Raw genomic sequence first — 17,039 nt, 5'->3', positions numbered from 1 at the left:
ACACTTGCAACGTTCGATATACCACAGGTGAAATCAACGCCCCGTCATTTCCTGAACATTACTGATTTATGAAGAGACACACTGCAGGTCTATGCCTTTATGTTTCACTGAGCTTACTTTTAAATGATGAAGCTGCTGTGATAGCTACATAATTTGTGACAAATGTGGTTCTGTCACGCTACAGGGCAAACAAGACAAATATCTGCTCTAATCACAGGTGATATATTTTGTTATATTCTTCAAAGCTTTATCATGAATTCACTTTGTGTCATAATTATCACCACTTCCTTTCCAAACCACATTTTCAGTTAGTAACAAGGAAGAAGACAGACTGGGTGTTAAGTAGTCTCTACAGCTCTACACTTCTAGGTGCTGCTGACCTAGGTGACAAAGAACCTTCTTTAACTTAATACTTGTATCTCCTAATAACTGCAGACTATGTACAGCATCTTCTTTCTCACTTCCATTTAGTCACAGTGTGTGATGCCAAGGGTACATCTGTTAGGGACGGGATGGTACACAGTCACTGTGCATCAAGCTGCCATGATGAAGCTCAGAGATCATTTTCATAATGCTCCAGGCCTTAAATGAATCATGAATTTAGTTTCAGATGCTGTTTAAAATTCAAACTCTAAACATTCAATTTTCATGTGGGTCTATGCTTTTAAAAGAGGTAATGCTTGTTTATTGCTGGTATCATTTAAAAACATTCAGCGGCCTGAGGTTGCAGGCAGAAATCTATTAGATGCCGGAGAAAATCAAGTGTTGTTAGTTTGGCAAATAGCAATCTCTAAAAAAGAAAACTTTCCCAACCATCTGCATGTCGAAGCTGCTTTCTCAGAGGCAAACAAGTGAACCATAAAACACCACAACACGTTCTCTTGACTGAACTGACAAACAACTGGACACAGCTCAGACGGTCCCACATGGAGTTTATGTACCGAGCTGTACACCTTTCGGCCCAATGTAACGAATGGAAACAATGTCACTAAATAGTTCAGAAGTCTTCAGTGTTTTTTTGAGAGAAGGGTCAACGTGCATCACACAGATCAATGAGTAATTATTCATGTTCATATTGTCACACTGTAAGGCTGGAGGTGTCACCAACCCAAAAAAAAAAACCTAAAAGCAGCCTGGCATGTGGAGGAAGCTGGTGAGCTGAACTAAAGCAGAAAGAGTCTAAGGCAGAGGAGATTCCCTTTCACAGATTTCCTACTTTGGACATGAAAAAGATGACAAAAGTTGTTCGTCGACAGTTGCCACGAGAAATACAAAGTAAACACTCTGTTGCAATGCTTGGATTCGCTACAGGCATGTAGCAAACATTCCCTATCTGCAAGCTTAGTGACATTATTATTATTCCTTTCTCTGTCGTGTCCACATCTCTCCATTAAACAAGATGAATCAAGTGTGGAGGAAGGAGAAGTAAATAAACACATGTTGCCCTGGTGATGGCTCTGCAGTGAACCAGCGAAATAATTTTGGTGGATCTATGACACATGATTGTTTTCGTTCTTTGGCAAATCAAACAGCACTTTGAAGATATGATATGTGACATTTCTGCACATAGATCTCTATTGTGTTGCGTTGTGCACTTACATCACCCTAAATGTTTCCAACCATGTTTAAACCCAGAGAAATCTTAATATTATTTAAGGTAATGGTGTGTCTCATTTGGGCGCCTGTTGCTTTAACATCCAGGACGGAGTCAGAGTGACGAGGCACGTTTGCAAATGAGACTAAACATTACAAGAACAGAAACTTTAAAACATGACTCTGCCCTTTAACTTTTCTGAGTCACATAGATTTTCATCAACAATGGAGGTTAACTAACATAGAAGACAACAACTCCCATAATTCCACACCACTTACAGTCCGTCTTGTGTTTTGTTTGTGTTTTGATTGAGAGACCCCTGAGTGGCACAAATAACATACTGGAGTTTTAACACTGCTTGACTTACTTGGATGAAGACATACAAAGGGAAATAGCACCTCAAGAGGTGTGAGCCTGGCCTCTGCGTGGCTTGTGAAAATGGGTGACATTCTCCTTCAAAATATCTTTGCTGACCACATTTGCTGACATGTAAAGAAATTATGATTTGCAGAGGCCTTGTGGGTCATACATAAGAAGATATTCAGTGCATTGGAGTTAGACAAGAGAAATGGCTGCACACAGCTCTTCTAATTTGATTTCATTAGCATTACTGTAAAACATGCCAACAAGACTCTGGAGGACATTTCTCGGCTACTTAGTCGAAGCAGCTATTTATAAATATTAAATAACTGACAAGTGTCTGGGGAAGTGTGAAGCTGGATCGACAATTTAAATTTGAATACATCTGACATAACTGGACCTGCTCCAGACAACCAGCCATCCTCCCTTCCTCGTCCACACTAATGCTTCACTTACATCAAAGGGAGCAGGGTCTTTTAGTAACAATGGATCTAAATAATTACAAACCATGATGTCAGGTGTAATACCTGAGCCTGATATACAGGACACTTCCCTGTACAACTTACACTGAGCTGATAGCAGTATTTGTTCAGGTAAGCTTATCAGTATGAGTTGTTATGTATCTATTAGATAGCACTTCAGCATTCTATCTCCGCTATACTGTACTCCAGCCAGTGGATTATGGCTGGTTGCTAAGCAACTCCTGACAAAATACAAAGAGTTGAAACCAGTCAATGCTACAGAGAAACAGCAGGCAGGAGTTTTATAAGTGCTCTGTTTCTGCAGTCTATTCTTTTCTATTTTATTTACCCAAACTGATGTTGAAATTACGGAGCTGTCAATCTCTGATCCCTGCTTCCACTCTTTATCACCCTATAAAAAGCCCTGTGGATCCACCAGTCAGGAATGTGATGATGTTAACCTGAAAGGAGCTAGCCACAGAGAGGAATAACCCAGCGTTTCAAAGCCTTTCACGTCACAAACTCTCCCCGCTTCGTGTGCATTTATTTCCCCCTGAAAAACCCCTCTTCCTCCCCTCATACCCCTCTCATCAGTAGGCATGTGGAACAGAAAACAGGCAGCGCTGCTCTGGACTTTAAAAGGATTGAGCAGAAAGTTAATGTTTTGATTGAATTCCAGCCGTTTTAAAAATAGTTGTGGGGATAAACGGTGGGCTGGGCAGAGTGAGGGGGACTGTGCCAGGCAGGGCCCGTAAACTCTCCAAGAAAGACACAACGGCAGGAATCCTGCAGAGGCTCACAAATAGCACAGCTAATGTCCCCGCAGGGAATAACAAGGGTATGTCTTAATCTTGTTTTTGACAGATTTCTGTCCCATGCTCCTGTGCCCTGTGCATTTTTGGCACTCGTGCATTATCATAAAGTACAGTGAGGAGTGTGCCAGGAAAAATATGTAGCAAAGATAAGACTGCATGTACATAATGTCCTGTTATATTTTAACCTTAAACTCAGCTGTCTAGATTTGCATAATTTTCCACTTCAGAAGACGAAATCAACATTTGTCTTTTTACATGATAAACAGTTAATCATGGCTGCAAATATACATGTGCTTTTACTTGTTCCCAAGTAGTCAGGAACTAAACAATATTTGTTTTTGTCCTGTAAAATACTGGATGGACCCCTTCCAGCCACTTAAAAATCCCTCAAGGGAGAATCTATGAAAGGAAAAAATATTTACCTTTTCTTTTTCCTTGACTCTTGAACTTGAATAATCCACTGACTACTTTCTTAATTGTATGGTCTATAAATTGTCAAAAAATAGCCACAACTAACCATCAAGTGCTACAACTAACAATTATTTTCATGATAAATCAACCAATAATTTAGACTATAACATTCCAAAACGTTGTGAAAAATGCTCATCACAATTGCCCAGAGCCCAAAGTGATGTTTTCAGTTTGATTCTTTTGTCCAACCAAAACTGAAAGACTTTTTATTTACTATGATAAATGACATATGAAAAGTAGTCAATTCTTACACCTAAGAAGCTTGACGCAGCAAATGTTTGACATTTTTGCTAGAAAAAGGACTTAGACGATTTAAAATAAATTTTATAAAATTTCTCTTCCATAGACTAAGGGAGTAATCTATGAGACAATCGATAAGGTCATTACTGTGTTATTTACTTATGTTTAAGTGTGTTTACTTTACCTGTTCTTGTAACTCCTAACATAACCTCATCTGTGCATCAAACATAGATCAAGCAAGTTGCTAATGGAAAAAGTTCCTTGCCACTGTCTAGATATACTGGGCCAACTTGCAATAAAGAGCCAGTAATGCTTGAATGACATCATTACGCTGAGTTTCAAATGGGGTTTCAGTTTCAACCCTTTTGCATGAACATGGTTCAGTTTGGATATAAATATTCTCTATTGGAACAAACCACTTCAATTATAACTGCCAGCCTCAACACTAAAACATCGCCACACATATATAAACACGCTTGTTTAGGTTTGTTAAAGGAAATGAAAGCTGTATGAACTCACTGACAATCCATAGCTGTTTTTGTTGTACTTTTCGACCGTTGCTGCTGGTTGCACACAATGCAGCTTGTGTGTTGCCAAGATCAAGTGAATAACCTGCTTGTGAAAATGAACACAAATGTGTGTCCATGAGTACCACAGCCTGTGCATGCATATGTATGTGTGTGCGTCAGAGTGCGTGTTTGTCTGTAGGAGGCTGTGTTTCAACCAGCAGGTTGTGATGGAATGATATCGCTGAGGCCAGATGGATGGTTTATGCGTGGGAGACTCCTGTTCTCTTCTGTGCTGCACACTCACACCCTCATTTTAAACTAAAAATAAACCAAAGACTCAGGTATCATACTCTTTCACACTCACAGATCAGGGTGAAGAATCTACAGCAGGATCAGCAATGTGATTTGTGCATTTGGCCATTGTTCAAATGCCTGTGACTCTGATCACTGTGGAAAGTTCATCAAAAGTCAAATCTTCAAAAAATTACCCACAGAGATTAGTGACTGAGGACTGTTGCCTAAGCCAAGACAAAAGTTTTTGTTCACAAGTTTAAATGATTTAAATTAAACCACGCTGCATTGTTCTTGAAGAGTGAATGCACAGCTATATTATCTCAGCCACAGTCTTTATGTCTAGACAAGCAGATCCACCAGATTACGACAAATCTTAGGGTGTATACAGTTCCTTTCGCATGAGAACCACGTATACCACTGTGAACACATCGAAGCATCCTATTCCAATTTTGCTTTTAGTCTAAATGTCATATTAAGAGAATGGATGAGCAGTTGTTCACCCAACCAGATGGGCAGCTATATTTTAGTGTTTTCTGGCAACACAGAGTATCCATTAATTTCTGGAGATTAAGTTCTTCCTCATATTTCACATTCCTTCTTACATCCCTGTAAGGTGGATCTTGGACCAGCTCATGTCTTGTTCCATTTGTCCAAGGTATTATATAATGTGTAATCACAGTGCTGGGAGGTATGTGTATATTTATGTATGTGTACGTGTGTGTACGTGTGTGTGTGTGTGTGTGTGTGTGTGTGTGTGTGTGTGTACTGGACTTTGATTTTTGCTCAGTTTGTAATGAATGTTTTACAGCAGTCGGGGGGAATCCTTTTACCTTTTAAAGCAAAATAGCTAAACTCAAGAGTTAGCAATCACTGCAAATGTTTGTTCCCCAGACATTAGCTCTTCAATAATTTTCATATAATGCACCTGCCAGGAAGTAGTATACAGTATACAGCTCCCTGATGTATCACAGCAGCTGAGAAATCAACAACAATCACTTAAGTGTGGCCAGTTGAGCATGGGAAAGCAGAGATGTTCAGAAACCAATTAAGGGTCACAAATCCAAATCCTAATGTACTTAGATAAAAATGCAAGACCTTGGGCAATATGCTATCCATAGCATCCCATAAAACCACTTCCAACCTTATGTTCCACATGACGGGGTGGAGAAAACCAGACAGAATTAGCCTCTTACCCACTGCTGAACAGATTTTCTATCCATCCATAAGGAAAGTGCATTTCCTTGCACTGGACACTAGGCATTATCCATGCATTTATGGACCTCAAACACCAGTCACATACGTATGTGGAAACGATAAATAGCTGGACGCTAATGATACGAACCTAAACAAGCTAGCAGATATAATGTTTTTATTTGAAGCCACTTTAATGTAGGGACTCAAAACAAGTTCCCCCAGAGGTTTAGATCCAACCAAGATTATTGTGATTGGTTAAAAGAACTCCAAACAAGCCAGAGTGTTTTCCCTCAACCAGAATGATTCAGGGTGCAGCCAGACATTTCTCCAGCCCTGACGCAATGCTGTGGAGATACTGTATGTGAGGCTATGCAAGGCTATGCAAGACGATGGGAGAGGATGCATTGGACTATTTCTTGCCAGGTGCAGTAAATCCCTCAAGTCTTGTGTCACATTGACACAAAGTATTTACATATAATGTAATCGCACTTCTGTGTTTTGTATCATTTCAACAAATAAGACATAAGATGTTCATTAGTGAGTTTTATAGGTGCTTGTATGTGCATTTTGCTACCTTAAGACAGAGCCTGGTTGCTGTATCCCCCTGTTTCCAGTATTTATGCTAAGCTAAGCTAAGCTAACCAGTGTTGGGTGTAGCTACATATTCATTGTTCTGACATAAGGTGGCAACAAGTTCCTTATCTAACTGTCGGGCTTTGTCCAAATACAACATAAGTAAGTGAAACTGGGATACTTGTGGTTAAAAATATTGCCTATACAAAAAAAAATCATCATAGATATTTAGCAAAACCCCAAATGGGTAGGGCTGGGTATCACCAGGTACCTCGCGATACGATACTATCACGATATTTTGCCCACGATAACGATAATATCACGATACAGCGATTCTGCGATAATCGATATATTGCAAGAAATTTCATCCACGATACATCACGATATCTGTGTCACTGAAGAAATTCAGAATTTATTGACTGCACTGAATCCATTTCACAGGAATGACAAAACATTGTCAATCAATTTCACATGAATGACAGCCAAGTAAACAAAGAGTATATTGCACAGTGTCTCTTCTTAACACACACAAACTGACTACAACTATCATTAAATATCTATATGTGTGGGTTTCAGAGCTACTTAAACCATTTTTTAAATTTTATTTGGTTGTATACCTATGTTTGAATAAAGATAAAGCTGTCCTTCGAAGAGGGGTGGTGGTGGTGGGCCAAAAAAAAAAAAAAAATATATATATATATATATATATATATATATATATTTTTTTTTTTATTTTTTAATATCGATATTTGGCACCAGTGTATCGATAACGTACCTCAAGACAAAATATCGCGATATATCGTAGTATCGATATTTTGGCAAGCCCCTACAAATGGGCCATCTATGGCTTTAGCAAACAGGGAGAACATTGATAAAATCTGTTAGTTCTGACTGCTAAAGTGGACCAGATGATACATAGCTGAAGTGAAGTGTGACATTTTAAGGTAGTTGAGGGCTTGCACACCCGCAAGTCGCAGGGTCTTCTTCACTGGACTGGAGCTAAAACCAAAAAAAGACTTCGGAGAGAGGCCTGAGCGTCTCACCAGAGGAGGTGTGGAGCAGAGAGACTGGCTTGTTTTGCAGCAAAAAAAAATTGGCTGGGGCCACCGTCCCCAGTGCCTTATAAGGCAGTGTTTCTATCCAGCTAGCACATTGAAGCTGGGACTGCTACTGCTGCTTGGCTGAGAACAACTCAACTGCACTCGAGAGACGAAGCGGACACTCACATTGGATGTCAGGGCAAAGACAGAGAACACGACGCACAGGGGTAACCCCCCACCTCCCCTGAGGACCAGTAAGATAAGAGGAATGGAAAGGAAAAAAGATTTTGAAAAGGGGTCTACAAGAGATGCTGCCTGAGAAGAGTGATAAACATTGGGTGGGAGATAGCACGTACTTATCAAATGGCTTTGCCACCTAATGCTGAGTAAGAAAACAGTCAATACTGAATGAAAAGAAAAGAGACAGCCAGTGAACGCCGACAATAGATGATCTGGAAGACATCAGACCAACTCTTAGCTCTCCACATCTCATATCGTTCACTCTTAAGTGCCATGCATTAAGTTATCTGGCTGTACCAGGTCTGCAGCTCAATCAAAAGGCTTTGGGCTGGAGCTACAGTTAAAATACCTGCAGTGTGTTTAACGAGCCCGAGAGGAGGGGCCGAGCTGCAGGCTGAGAGAGAAGCAGAGCCAGAGAAAAAGAGATAAGGCTGAGAAGTGAAAGGGGAAAGTGCAGTCATTCGCAGGGACTTTGAGCCCCATATATAGCTGCCAACTATTTACTCAGTGAGGTCATTTCCTTTAGGACGGCAGAAAGGCAACTTATGCGACTTGCAATCAAGTGTCCATATTTTTCTTTATCTTGAAAAATGCCCTCTCTTTTTGCTTGCCCTCAACAATTGCTCCCTGTGCTGGGAGCTGCCAAGTTAAGTCCAGTACTTCAGTCAGTAAGCAAAAATGTGCCGCCAAATAATGATCACTGCAGTTTGCACTGGGGGAAGGTTTCTGAGACGTCAGGTTTAAATTCGATTGAACGCTGATAGAGGCGGTATAGTTATTTATATAGTAGTTATAGTTATAGAGTTTATACAACCAGAGTGCACAGCATCATTAAAGCACCATTTGTAAGATTTTTTGTAAGCTATGTTGTCCCTTTTAGAAGCAGGAAGGGCTGGTCAACATAACAATATAATATTGTTGTGATGCTATGAGACTGTACAGTATATCCTCTTTTGGATGTCGTTATATCCTGCTATGGCACAAGTGTTGTCTTTTCCTGGCTTTAACACTGCATCACAGTAAAGTGATGTAATGTTCTTAACTTACCAGACTGTTCTACTTGTTCTAATACTTGCCTTTATCCACAAATGACCCATACACAACCTGTCTCCTGCTTCTCGACCAAAAATCTGCACTTGAACACTACGCAAAGACCACAGCTGAGAGCCTACTAGCTCATAATGTTCTGAGCCTGTGTAAGGGAGTAAGTCTCCATATCACCAGGTAGTGGTAGTCTGTATTTGTTATTCAAACAAGGAAACCAGAATACCTGGGACTGCAAATTTACCAACCATTGTTTTGACAAAGCAGCATTTTTTGATACCACTCTAGTAGCACATGTCACTGGTGAAGTTGCAGAGGCAAAAATAAGAAGATAACACACTAAATGAGGGAAATCACAGACACCAACTACAGCAACACGCTCAAAGGGCTTTCCCTTTTTTCTCCCAGTTTCTTTCTTGCACACATATTTCCTTAGCCTCACAGCCAATCACAGTGATTTCTCTTGCCAACGGCCTCCACTGCTGATACAACATGCTCAGTCATCAAAAAGCTGCCAACAAAGGCCAACTAGCATTAATGGGGTAGGACACACCATATAACTAGAACCACAGACGCTCACCGACTGCCCTTAAATTGTCTGACAGCTGACCATCAACCTTTGTCATTACCTCCACATCACTGATGATGATTTATCAAAAATCACTTTGTTGATATTTGGTGACAAAAGTAATCCTTACATTAAATTAATCAAGGAGTATGGTTTAGACCTGCTCAATTTGGCAAGTGTCATGAGATGACCTTTGTTGTGAGTTGGCGCTATATAAATAAAGATTGATTGATCGATACATTATTGTTGTGATATCAATATCAAGATACCTGATCAAAAATATGTGGCATTTGATTTTGTCACCCAGTCCTAGCATTTATGGAGTGCTTTAGAGCAGAGTTGAAAATATCAAGCTCAATATTGCGCATCATCATTTCATTATTAACGGAGGAATCTCTTTCTCCTACTAATACTGTCAGAGTACAACACTGTCCATCCCAGCTTGCAGCCAAATGGTCAGCTTTCTTTACAGGAAGGTCATTGAGTTTACTTGACAGATGCTGCAGATTCCTCCCTGTCAGCTCTCCGTATCCTCAGGGTAATCAGCCCCCTCAAGTCCTGTTATGTAGGAGACTAAATAATAGTCAACAAAGCAGCTTCTTCTGGTGTTTTATAATGCTGTTGCTATGCTACAATAGCCGGGGCCTTGTGATTCACCGTTTACCGAATATGAGCCTGTGAGCAATTATTAAGGCACTTAAAGTATGCATGTTTTTATTCCACCTGCAAAAAAGGACAAATCTGAGCCCTCAGATGTTTGTGCGTGCGTGCACATTTGAATCCCCCCTGAGCAGCAAAACTTCTTGATCCCATCGACACCACCAAGGCTGCTAAAAATGGAAAACTGCAGCCTGTTCTCTCCTACGCATGCTTCCCACTCAACTTTTGTCTCCAACACTCAACACCTCTATCTCTCCAGCTCGCGTGCAGGATGTAAACACCACCGGTGTTCAAGCAAGTATTCTGCCTAATGTTTTAAGAGAAGAGGGAATAGACCGGGAGTGCCTCAAGTAGTGTGGAGTGGAGGGGGGGCGTAGTGAAGGGAATGTACAGGGGGCCCCGAGCTAGATGGGGCCCATTAAAAGGGGTGAGGTGATGCTTTTTAAGATAGACCCGACAGTGTGTTTGTCCTCTGTCAGGTCCAGTTAGGGGGCCCAGAAATTTAAACACCACCTCTACGACGGATGTAACGTTACAGCTGAAGTAGGAACTGTGACACAGTGCAACCTCTGACTTACAGTTAAAAGGTGACAGTTTGTGTCCAAGTGCTTATCCCTCAAGTTCAGATGTGTTAGTTCCTGGGGAGGAATATCCATAACAGATACCAGAATCTATTTAAGGAAAACAGTGTTAATCTAAAGTGCCCTCAGACGTTCTTTCCCATTTCAGCCTGATGGCACAATATACACTGGTATAACGGGAGGATTTTTCCACTGCCTTATGCAACTTTAAGACTTGCCAAAAGGATCTGTCAAGATGTACAATATACCGCTTGTTCAGATTAGTCTCCACTGAAAAGTAACAACTCTTTGCAGAATAATGTATTTTTATTATGTAAAAGACAGCTCAAATTTCTTCCCTCTCAGTATCTGACATAATGAACGGTGGCTTCAGATTGTATCAGTAGAGGGAATATTAAATACAGACACCCTATTTTGACTTTGCGTAATCTTAACAATACTGCTTCATCCACAGCCTGGTGATCCAACTAGATCAGACTAATCAAACGTATGATGGTCAAAAAAAGGTTTTATATTCTGAATCATAATACATAAAGGCCTGTATAAATTAAGGAAGTTCAAACATATAAGTGTAAAAAAAAAAGGAGAAAGACGTGAGATTTTTCTGATTACCAACTTAAAAATCTGTGAAAATCTCACTAATTCTGACAACTTCACCTCAGAGGAAACCGTGCTGGAAAGGCATTAGCTCGCTTCACAGAAATGTATGTGGGAAAGCAGGACGAACATCTTAATTTGGAATCACTATGACGCACTTGCTGTATGCAAAAGTATGGCTTTCTGGAATACATGGTTTTCAGGTCAATGTTTAGATGGAGACTGCTCTAGGGTATTGTTCTACATGCTATCACATACATATTAAAATGAATTATGATTCAGCAGTTTTCCATCTTATCAGCTAATCAAGCCAAAGATAGCGTGTCCTGTAGTTCTGTTTTTTGGATGATTAAACAGTTCTTATTTTACTGGGAATAAAGCTGTAGCTTCGGTTGTATCATACTGGCATCATACTTTTTTTTGTTTAACAGCAAGTCTACATAATGTATATTCTATTATACCTGTTTCACTTATCTGTATATTCATATTACACGGAAAAGTTATTCTGTTTATGTTCTTTTTTTGTTGACTTTATTTCACTCTTGCGTTGGCAATGACAAGTGTGGTCTGTTTCCCATGCCAGTAAAGCCCCTTTGAACCAAACTGAATTTATAAATACATCTATTTTAAGGTTTGTGAGTATTGTCTCAATTAAAAGTTGAATTAAAAAAAAAAAAAAAACAACAAGGCAGAAAGTTTTTTACTGGGTGGACAACATTTTCCTCAGATGGTCCTAGGTATATAAATATAGTTGGTGGTGGGACTATCCTGGTGTGGTGGGACCAAATGTCACACAGGAGGGAGTTTCAGCTGGAAATAATGGTCTCCATAAACAAACGGATAGGGACATTCTCAACTACTTAATCCTAATCTGTAGACATGCTTCACAGAGCCCCAAACTGCACTGTCTGCACTCAGTCTTAACTATTAATCAGGCCTACCTACAGTACATCAACCATCAGCCTCTTTAGACTGCTTTTTCTGGAACTGGGGTATTATGGCCAAGTATCTGATCTCGGGACAGAATACAAACTGTGCAGCTTAGTGTGTATGACAAAAATAATAAAGAATATTCATGTGCAGCATCACAGGTCGCCTGATGTCAAAACAATGCTAACAGTAGCAGGTTACAGGTTGAAAAGAAAAGAAGAAAAAGACAGATGTGTAGCTGAATGTCAACAGCAATAACAATTACCTTAAGGTGTGCATGCGTGTCTAGCGTTTCAGCGAGTGGACAACACGGCATCATGAATAATCTATGAGGTGTATCCCCACTTGACTCACCAGCAAACTTTCCAGGTTTATGGCAGATCTGGGATCCCTGATCATGTCCTCCAGCTTCTTCAGCCGGGTTTCCATCCGCCTCTCGGCGCCGAGCGACATGACTGCAGCTTCGGTGGGTCAAAGTAGAGTAGAATATGCAAAGGTTTGTCCAAACTGTGTGAGTTTACATGTGAAACCTCCTCTTTGTTCCTGGCTAATGGCCGTGGGCCTAGCGGAGCAGCCTTGGGCTCTAAGCCCACCCAAATCGCCTCCAACAGGAATAGTGTGCACAATGAGGAGAAAAATATTCCCAAAGCAGAGACTCCCCGCTTCCCGAAACTTGCCAAGTGAAAGCGTCCTCGGTCAACTTGCACTTTGGCTTCGAGCGAATAAAGATAACGTCACACTGGAGTTATTATTATTATCACCTCCTGGTAAGTGAAAGATGCATTTTCCAACTCGGCGATAAAGTTTGAATGTGGAGATAGCAGCAACAGGCAGCAGGGCGTTTTCTTTGCCCCCCTCTCCTCCCCTTCCCTTTGGTTTTTTGGCCGCTTGGAAAAGCTTTGGACTCGCCTTCAAGAGAGAATTCCGCTTCGTTTCACCCCATTCAATAACGTTCGGAGCCCGTTAGTGCTGTAGTTTCTCCTCAGTGCTGCCACAAGTCATCTGAAGAAGAGGCGATAATGTCTGTTCTCCCGCGCTGAATTTTTAATAAGCACTCACTCTCTTCCTGGACTTCTTCTCGCATTTTCGCATTCGTCCTCCTCGCCTCGTCCCTGGTGTCGGCTTATTTCACAAGGATAAGTAGTTTTTATTCGTGGAGAAAAGTCCTCCAGCGGATGAATTCCTCGCCGTACACTCACATCTACACACACCGACAGACACTGACTCAGTCTGGAAGTCTCTCTCCTCCCCCTGACATCAACACACCAAGAACTCAATTACCCATAAGCCCCCTGTGCTTCTGCACCTCTACCTCTCTGTCTGCATCTGTCTTCACTTCACTTTTCACTTTTATACATTCAGCCTATTTTAAAACGAATAATTAGCTGGCACACACAATAGCACGTATCGTACTACTTACTACCCAGTAGCTGCTCGTACAACACTCCTGCAGGTGAAATTTAAACATGAAGTTAATTTCTACAGTATATCTAGTGTACCTTTCATTCACAAAAAAAGGGTTCCAGCCTTTCAGTTCTATATCACCTCCAGTAATCTAGACACATTAGATTTCCAGGAAACAGTCAACCTGTCCACCAAATTCATGAAAATACATTAATGGGTTTCTGCAATACTCAACAGGCTGGTCATTTAGAATACCCAACACTGAACCTCCTTGTGACTGAGAAATGTTTCACGTCTAGGACCCCTAAACTGACTAGGTTTGTCCTGGACCCAGGGTGTCCCATGTCATCATTTTTCCCGCCTCTTAGATGTGTTATTTCAGAATGGTGTGAAACGCGTGGCCAAAACAGTCACACATTCTGTCATTTGGTTTGGATGTATTAAGGTGAAAAAATACTTCCCCCTTGGAACCGCCTCTGGGACCTTTGGGGGTTCCCAGATCCCACTTTGAGAACCACAGATTGAATTAACAAGAAGAATAATATCGATGTTTGGGTTGTTCTGGGGAAAAAAAACAGGAATAGTTTGAGTTTGTAAGTAATCAGGACATCATTGAAATTAACCCCAATGATCTCAGTTACAGAGATCAATATAGTAGGACAACTTCTTCTTTGTAATAGCTGTATTAAAGAAAGACAGACAGACAGACAGACAGAAAGAGTGGGTGCTGTAGTCAGAAGATGTGATGTATTCTGTTTCACACTACAGAGGGAGCACTTGGACCACAGTTGCATCCCTTCGCCGTGCTCCAACTTGATAGTCGCTGTTCCATTATAATGAACTGTTATTTTATATTCATACGGATAAAGTGTCCCTTTTATTGATGTAGCACACCAGACTTTTAATTTGAATTCATTTACATCTGCTGTACAACACACAGCTGCTGTGTGTGCTTGCTCTATCCTGGGAAAAATTCTGTCATGAACAGGAAATGAAGCATTTTACATTTTCTTTATTTGGAACAGTTAGTTTGCATCAGGAGCAACAGCCACAGTGCTGGAACAGATAAACACACAAGCACCGCCTGTAGAGATATAATCTTTAGTTACAGAAAATCCAAGGAAAACCCCTCATAGCGCTTTGTTCGATAGATGATATCTTGGAAATGTTGTGTGAAACATTGATGACTGACAACTGATGAACTGCAGTGGTACCTCACACATCATCTGCACCAAAACAGGATCAGGATGTTCTGGCTAATTCAATAGCGCATCAGCCTCCATTCTGCAGGGAACATCAATTTTACGCAATCAATCATTTTGTGTGGTATTTAGTTCTTCCATTTTATTTTTATATTTAAAAATATTTTGTTGGAAACATGTGGCTGCTGGGATGTTATTATTTCACTGCTTTTAAGCCCAGATTGTTGATGAAGTTTAATTGAGCCTTTGATTACCAAAGCAGCAATCAGAGGTGAGAGAAAGACACTGCACCCCTGCTGATAATGAAATTCTCATTATTTTTAGCACTAGCAAATTATCTCAACAACATTTGCTGGTTTGTCATATCAGTTTAGTTAATATCGCTTATTAACTATTTTTAACTTAAACAGGTTTAAATTTATGGGTTTAAATTGATAAGTTCCCATTATCTGTGCATAAAATATATTGATCCTACATGAGTGTAACTGTATGATTCCAAGGCAGTCTTTGTAGCAGGTAAAGCTAATGTTACATCAACGATGGCTCTGTTCAGTTTCAAGTAGATCATGACAGTGAGCAAGCATTCACAACACCAGGCAAGTGATGCAGCTAGATGGAATTCAGACATCATTAAGTCTTTTTCTTTTACAGCTGTGCTTTACCAAAGTCAGTGTGACTTGTCAAAATATTCTATGTGTGAGACATAATGTATTATTTTGAATAATATGAGGCCTTCCTAGGATAATACAAAATAATGCAGTAATGTTATAGATGCACACACTGTAAGTTGAATTTACTTTTTTTTTTAAATACAGCGTACCTCAGAATGACCAGTTAGACTATTGAATTTAAGTTGTACCAGTTTAAAAGTTTTAACAACTTAGAATCATTAGGCTACTTGGTATATTTAATTGGTTTATTTAATTTTCTCAAGTCACCCTGTCAGATATTTCAGTGTATTATTAATGCTTATATGCTTATGTGTATGATTAATATTTATATTATTTGAATTAAACAATATGCTGATGTTACTGATGATGAGGAGAATATTTTTTTACCTGAGTTACAATATTCAGTGAAAACACCGGCAACCATGATTGATTGTGTAATGGAACAATGTTGGTTTTTTTTTTAGAGATATAGTATATTGTAATCATGTACATGATTAATGTATTACCTCAAATTTATGCCAGTGCATATATAAGAATTTTCATTGTTTAATCAACTTAACACAGTCTCTGATATGACTGACAGTCTTAATGAAGTCTCTCACAGTGTTTTCCGTTTTTTTTTTTCAGTCTTGTGTCCACTTGTTTACCGATCAGCCACTACTTCAAAATCACCTGCTTGATATTGTGCAGGTTCCAGTTGTACAGCCAAGCAGCTCTTCATGTCAAGGCATGGTTATAAGACCTCTTGAGGTGTCTTGTGGTGTCTGGCACCGATAGTGGAGCCTTTGGGTCCTGTTATGTCGGGCGTTGGGGCCTCCATGGATTGGACTCGGTCCAGCCCTTCCAACAGATGTTTGATTGGATTGGGATATGGGGAATTCGGAGGCCTGGTCGATACTTTGACCTCTTTGTCATGTCCCTCGAGTCATTCCTGAGCTGTGTTTGTTTTGTGAAGGGGCACATTGTCCTGCTGGGGGGGGGATTGTCATTGTGGAGTGCTGTCACCACAAGGGGGTGTACTTGGTCCACAACTGCGTTTGGATGGGTGCTGCTGTGTGTCAAGTGGAATTCACATAGGTGTCTGGACTATAGGATTCTCGGCAGAACATTACATTGTTAAGATGATCAATGTTAGTCACACCACCTGTCAGTGGTTTTAATGTTGTGGCTGATTGGTGTATATCTCCCTGTGAAGAGATTACGCCTTTTCCATTACCTCAACACTCAGGAGTAAGTCAGTGCTTTCATAAGCCATAAGATGGAGCCAGACACCATTAAATCCACACATCTCATCTGCAGAGCTGTGACCTAAAAGTCAAATTTCTCTCTCACTGAACACACAAACAAACTGGGGTTCAAACAACTGGTTTAGTGTAAATGGTTTGCTGCTTCGCTAAGAGTGGGCACATGTCATTCTCCAGTGGTGATTAATGAAATGATTGTTCTGCATTTTTTTTTAGCCTGTGTCAATCAATGTATCAATTAATCACTGACAATCGTCACTAGTGGGCTAATCATCAGCAACAGTACTGTAAGCAGTATTTACTGATCTAACAATATAGAGCTTTTTTATTTTAATTCATTCCATCTT

The 17,039-nt window shown here is 40.3% G+C and overlaps 1 protein-coding gene across 2 annotated transcripts in view; it reads right to left on the bottom strand.

The window, feature by feature from the left end:
- Positions 1-13,421, bottom strand: part of rock2a (rho-associated, coiled-coil containing protein kinase 2a) — a 36,037-nt gene extending 22,616 nt beyond the window's left edge. For both annotated transcript variants that reach the window (XR_003987143.1, XM_030443888.1), the window contains exon 1: positions 12,526-13,421. Coding sequence is in view for 1 of the 2 variants with exons in the window: in XM_030443888.1 (XP_030299748.1) it covers positions 12,526-12,624 (99 nt within the window). In the remaining variant the exon portion in view is untranslated. The remainder of the gene's footprint in view (positions 1-12,525) is intronic.
- Between the last annotated feature and the right edge of the window lie 3,618 nt (positions 13,422-17,039).

Source organism: Sparus aurata, chromosome 16 (genome assembly GCF_900880675.1).
Source record: "Sparus aurata chromosome 16, fSpaAur1.1, whole genome shotgun sequence".
In the NCBI taxonomy this organism is placed as follows: domain Eukaryota; kingdom Metazoa; phylum Chordata; class Actinopteri; order Spariformes; family Sparidae; genus Sparus; species Sparus aurata.
This window is presented reverse-complemented; position numbering and strand designations above follow the sequence as displayed.